The sequence below is a fragment of the Dermacentor variabilis genome, chromosome 7, assembly GCF_050947875.1.
Source record: "Dermacentor variabilis isolate Ectoservices chromosome 7, ASM5094787v1, whole genome shotgun sequence".
Lineage (NCBI taxonomy): Eukaryota > Metazoa > Arthropoda > Arachnida > Ixodida > Ixodidae > Dermacentor > Dermacentor variabilis.
In genome coordinates, this window is record NC_134574.1 from 20,697,932 (window position 1) to 20,703,842 (window position 5,911).

The following is a 5,911-nucleotide window of genomic DNA, read 5'->3' on the forward strand; positions in this document are numbered from 1 at the left end:
ACCCCAACCTTCGCGAGCATATCGGCCACAACCATCCGGCAGCACAAGTGGGAACACTTGTGTTATCACAAGTGAAAACAAGTAGAATAGTGCCCCTATCTCAGTTGGTTTGTCGTGGTTACCTTGCCTACAAGTTTCTTGTTTTTCTTGGATAGCCTACCTATTTTATGCATTAATAGGTTTCACAACATTTACAGCCCTAATGATGGCACAGCACAGATACCAGTGCTGAAGGAGGTATATACAAGTAGAGCAGTGAACTTATGGGCGAGTTCAAAAATATACAGACAAAACTATGTCGAACAAACTATTTTCATAGTAGAAAATATGCTACCAGCAATGAATGCACATTCAAAACATGCAATAAGTGCCATGTGTGGAAGATTGAGACAAATGATGCCGAAAACCTGCTTGCCTTTTGAATATTGACATAAAGAAAAATTACTGTCCGTTTTTCTGTGTCGGATGGTATAATATTAAAGGAGAGGTGCAAAACTGATTTTTTATGCAGTAATCCCTTATGAATGTACTACCCAAGTTGTGCCAAACATAGCTATCTGTGTGCAAAGCGTTGCACAAGGCACCATATGGATGTCTAACACATTGAAAATCTTTTTCATTGAACGTTCTGTGATTCTCCAACACGCTGTTCATCAATTTGGTGAGGTGTTCCGGTGGTTTGTCTATTCCTCTGATTTTTCCAGTGATTAGTTGAGGTTTTTGAACTAACGCAGAAGAGCGACAACGGTCCCGGAGCAGAAAGGCAACTGCTTTATTGCCAAGAACGGCTTGTTCTTATACAGAAAACGCTATGACGTCACAGGGTCATGTGGCGTCACTATATCGGAGCATAGTTAGATAGCACAAGGCGTCACACACAAGCTTGCGCTACAACATTCCTTCCCACTTAGATTGAGTCCGCACTTCACTCCCTGAAGTCCTCATGTCTAAACCTATCCGGTGGACGTCGCGCACGGCCGCTTCGTCGAGGCATGACTTCGGGCTTGCTTGGAACTTCTGTGCTCTGCTCTGCTGGGTATGTGTCCTTGTGTGAAGTCGTTGTTGCCGTAGTCGGAGGGTCGGTTGAAGCCCGAGGGGTTGGACTCTGCACAGAATCTGGTAATGCAGATTCCACAGGTTCTGCGGCGGCCATCGGGTGTCTTGTAGGGGTGACTACGGGATCTGTATCTGGCGGTTGTTGCGGCTCGGCCAGGTGCCTTGTGTCGGGAAGTTGCTGCCATGGGTCAGCTGAGACAGGTCTCGCAAAGGAGTGACGCAAATGGTCAGCATGCACAAAGCGCACTTCACCCGCCACATTCACAAGATATGTCACTGGGCTTACGATCTGAGTAACTACGCCGTCTTCCCAAGCCACATTCTCACCACGTACGCATTTAACAAACACTTTGTCACTCACTAAGAATCCACGTTCAGTACCCCGGTGCTTATCGTTCTGCCGCTTGCTGTTCAACTGTTTGTTGAGCATATCTTGCTTAAAATCGGGTTTAAGGAATGACAACTTGATCTTAGGTTGCCTCTTTAAGAAGAGCTGCGCAGGAGTGCTGCCTGTCACACTATGTGGCGTGTTTCGATAGCTCATCAAAAAGCTGTCTAACCCGGTTTGCACCGATTCTCGGTTTTGCGAGACATCTGATAGCAGCTGTTTCAGCAATGCGCGCTTCGTTGTTTGGACTAGACGTTCGGCCGCCCCGTTCGAAATTGGGTGATAGGGCGGCGTTTTTGTATGTTTTATGTTATTCTTAGCCAAGAAGTCTTCGAACTCTTGTGACACAAATTGCGGCCCATTATCACTTACAATTTCGTCGGGAAATCCGTACGCCGCGAAGACACTTCGAAGTTTGGAAATCATTTGTCTTGTGACGGTTGAGGTCATCAGCCATACTTCAATCCACTTAGAATAGGCGTCCACTAAGACTAGAAAGTTAAGCTGTCCTTTCATAGCAAAGTCAACATGCAGCCTTTGCCAAACCTTGGACGGATAAGGCCAAGGGTGTAGTGGTACAGGCTGCGCGGCTGGTTGCACGACTTGGCAAACCCGACAGGTTCGTACGTAATCCTCTACTGCTTTATCGAGACCTGGCCACCAAATGAAGCCTCTAGCCAGCATTTTCATCCTCGAGGTGCCTGGGTGGTCCTCATGTAGCAAGGACAACACAGCCGGTTGCAATGCCTCGGGCACGATCACCCTTGTACCCCACGTGACACAACCTTGCTCGAGTGATAGCTCTAGACGTCTAACGTAGTATGGTTGGAGCTCATTAGGCACTTCTGAAGGCCAACCATACCGCGTGTACTCGACCACTCTGCACAGTTTGCCATCCCGTGCAGTGGTCTTGGCTACGTCAGAAGAGTTCAACGGAGTGCTTTCGAACACGGAAAAGCATTCCGAGCTCTCAGATTTGGGACAAGACGGTAGAGGTAGACGAGACAGAGCATCAGCCACTTCGATTTCAGCCCCTTTGCGGTACTTAAGCGTATACCGGTACGCGGACATTATCAAGGACCATCTTTGCAATCTCGCAGCTGCTTGCGACGGTGTCGCTTTGTTTTGTCCCAAGATGCTTACGAGTGGCTGATGGTCTGTGTACAACATAAACTGTCTACCGAAAAGGAACTTGTGGAACTTTTGAAGTCCGAAGATAAGCGCTAGGGCCTCTCTTTCACATTGTGCATAATTTTTCTCAGCTGACGTCAGAGTTCGTGAAGCAAAGGCTATCGGACGCTCTTCTCCGTCCGGTAGCACGTGAAAAATAACAGCTCCAACGCCGTACGCAGACGCGTCACATTGCAACCCGAGCGGCTTGCGTGCGTCGTAGTAGGTAAGAGCATGGCTGTTTACCAGCAGATGCTTAGTCGCTTTAAAAGCATTACTACACTGTTTCGTCCACAGCCATCGTTCTCCCTTCCGTAACAATCTGTACATCGGTTCTGCTATAGATGACACATTCTTCATAAATTTGCTGTAAAAATTGAGCAGCCCTAAGTATGCTCTTAATTCGGTTACATTTGTTGGCTCAGGAGCGTGCAGGATCGCCTTCACTTTTTCTTCTGTCGGGCAGATGCCATCGGCGCTGACCATGTGCCCTAGGTAAGAGACAGAATCTTGGAAAAACTTACATTTTTCCAGCTTTAACGTTATGTTATGCTCCGAAAGCTTGCCTAGCACCCGCTCGAGCGTTTTTTGACAATCGTCCACGTCCTGGCCTGCAATTATAACATCATCAATATAACAACCAACATTAGGAATACCAAGCAAAACCTTATCCATCATGCACTGGAACAAAGCAGGGGCACTGGCTATCCCATAAGGAAGTCTGTTGTATTGATACAGCCCCTTGTGCGTGTTAACCGTCAGGATATGCCTTGATTCTGGGCTCAGTACCACTTGTTGGTATGCCGATGACAAATCTAAGACACAAAATACTTTGCCTCCACACAGTGTTGTGAACAATTCCTCTGGTTGTGGCAGTGGGTAGTGGTCTATTTTAAGTACCGGATTTACAGTGATTTTGTAATCACCACAAAGGCGTATTTGATCACCTTGTTTCTTTGGGACCAGAACCAGTGGAGTTGCCCAATCGCTTCTGCTCACAGGCGTGATTACGCCTTGGCTTTCGAGCTCAGCGAGGCGTTTTTCTGCCTGTTCACGCAAAGAAAAAGGAAGCGGGCGTGCTTTACAAAACACCGGCGTACAACCTGGTTGCAAAACAATTTGTGCCTCGAAGTTCCTGATAGCACCCAGCGATTGCGAAAACACGTTTGGAAACTTTGCACGAATCTTATCTACTCTGTCTTCGCTGCGTACACTGCAAAGCGATTTCCAATTCAACCGAAGCTTGTTAAGCCAGGTTCTTCCCAGCAATATAGGTAACTCGCGTTCGCGGTTTTTCACAACAACAATTGGTAACACTGCACTCTGCCCTTCATAGGTCGCGGTTACATTGCATTGCCCTATAACATCCATTTTCTCGCCTGTGTACGTCTTTAGCACAACCCGAGTTGGTTCACAATGCACATGCGCAAACTTCTCTTTGTACACACTTTCAGGTACAACTGTCACTGCGGCCCCCGTGTCCACCTGCATTGACACTTTCTGGCCCTCCACGTTTACAGTCACCACATAACCGTTCTGCACAGATGAGTCGACTGTGCAGTTGTACAGGGTGTGCTCATCTTCGTCTGACGATTCCGTTACTGCATGTGCCTTCAGCTCAGTCTTGCTCGTTCGACACATGTTTTGAAGGTGTCCAACTTTTGAACATAGCTTGCACGAGTAGTTTTTATACCAGCAATGTTCTGGCGCGTGAGTCTTGCCACAGCGGTAACATTTTTGTTTCTTGGTCTGGTTTCGCGCCGAGCCTTTACCCTTCGCTTGGTCACGGTCGCTGCGCTGATGCTCGTTATTTTTCGTTTCCACTGCGTTTATGCTCTCAGCACGGCTTCCTGCTTTTATTGCGGCTGTTTGTGTCGCGGCCAATTCGCTATCAAGAGCTATTTTACATGCCCTTTCAAACGTGAGTGCGTCAGCCGTGAACAACGCCTTCTGCGTTTCTTCGCTTCGGATCCCAGCTACCAATCTGTCGCGTAGAGCGTCCAGGAGAAATGGCCCAAAGTTACATTTGCGCGCTAGGTGCTTCAACTCTACTACGAAGTCTTCGACACTTTCGTGGTCAAGTTGCACTCGGCGGTTGAATTTGCACCTTTCTGCAATTACAGACGTCTTCGGGCTGTAGTGGCTTTGCAAGAGCTCCTTTACTTCCGCGAAGGTCTTATCTCCTGGTAGCAATGGAACAACCAAGTTTTTGAGAATTTCATATGCTTCTGCACCAATTACTGTCAAAAAAACAGACAGTTTCTTCGCTTCCGCTATCTCGTTTGCCCTGATGTAATGCTCGAATCGTTCGACATACGATTCGAAGTTCTGAACCTTAGGGTCGTACTCGTCTAGTCTGCCGAGCCGAGACATAGCTTGGTAGAAGAAGTAAATGTGTTACTTGTTTGGATTCCGGACCTCTTGCTAGCCTATGGTAGCGACGCCTCCGGTAGTAGCGTGGCCTCGTTGAGCCGCCGCATCGTCGTTGGTGGTCTAGCAGGCCAGGTCACGGTGGTCCTATCCCATCCTCGTCGCCAGATGAACTAACGCAGAAGAGCGACAACGGTCCCGGAGCAGAAAGGCAACTGCTTTATTGCCAAGAACGGCTTGTTCTTATACAGAAAACGCTATGACGTCACAGGGTCATGTGGCGTCACTATATCGGAGCATAGTTAGATAGCACAAGGCGTCACACACAAGCTTGCGCTACAACAGTTTTTTAGCTTCCAACATTGCTGTGGTGTTAGCTTAAACTTCGGCTGAGCGCGGGCGCCACGTGGTTTTCACCGCGATGGTGGCCCCTTCGCGGCTTCGGCCGCTTACGTTTTTCGGTCGTGTTCCGAAAGGCGTGACCAACGTCGATGTGTGTAAGGTGCTCGTACAGCGCTTCTCATTAAATTATTTGAAGGCAGGGCAGGACTTTGGTGCGGGTCGTTTTGAAGTCAGGTTCAAGAGTAAGGCTGCGGTTGATCGCTTCTCAGCTGATCCCGCTTTGAAGGTTCGAGATGTTGAGGTTCCGTTTGAGTACCGAGGTGTTCGAGTTAAGATGGTCAGAGTTTTCGGCTACCCCGCGGATCTTCAAGGCCAAGCTCTTGTTTCCGAGCTAGAGGTATTTGGAAAGGCGCACGGGATCTCCGAAGAGTGCGTGCCTGGTTTCCCGGCCATTGACACAGGGAACCGGCGCATTCGAATAGAGATGGCGCGGCCCATTCCCAACCTTCCTCGTGTAGGTGAGCGTGTCGTTCTGTGCGAGTACGAGAGAGTAGTTAGGTTGTGCCGTAGGTGTAACCTGGCAGG

The 5,911-nt window shown here is 48.5% G+C and overlaps 1 protein-coding gene across 1 annotated transcript; it reads right to left on the reverse strand.

Moving 5' to 3' along the window:
- Positions 1–4,324: 4,324 nt before the first annotated feature.
- Positions 4,325–5,316, reverse strand: LOC142588564 (uncharacterized; the record flags this gene model as incomplete). Its single annotated transcript, XM_075700403.1, has 1 exon — positions 4,325–5,316. A coding segment is annotated over exon 1 (663 nt), but the record flags the coding sequence as incomplete, so codon positions are not given.
- Between the last annotated feature and the right edge of the window lie 595 nt (positions 5,317–5,911).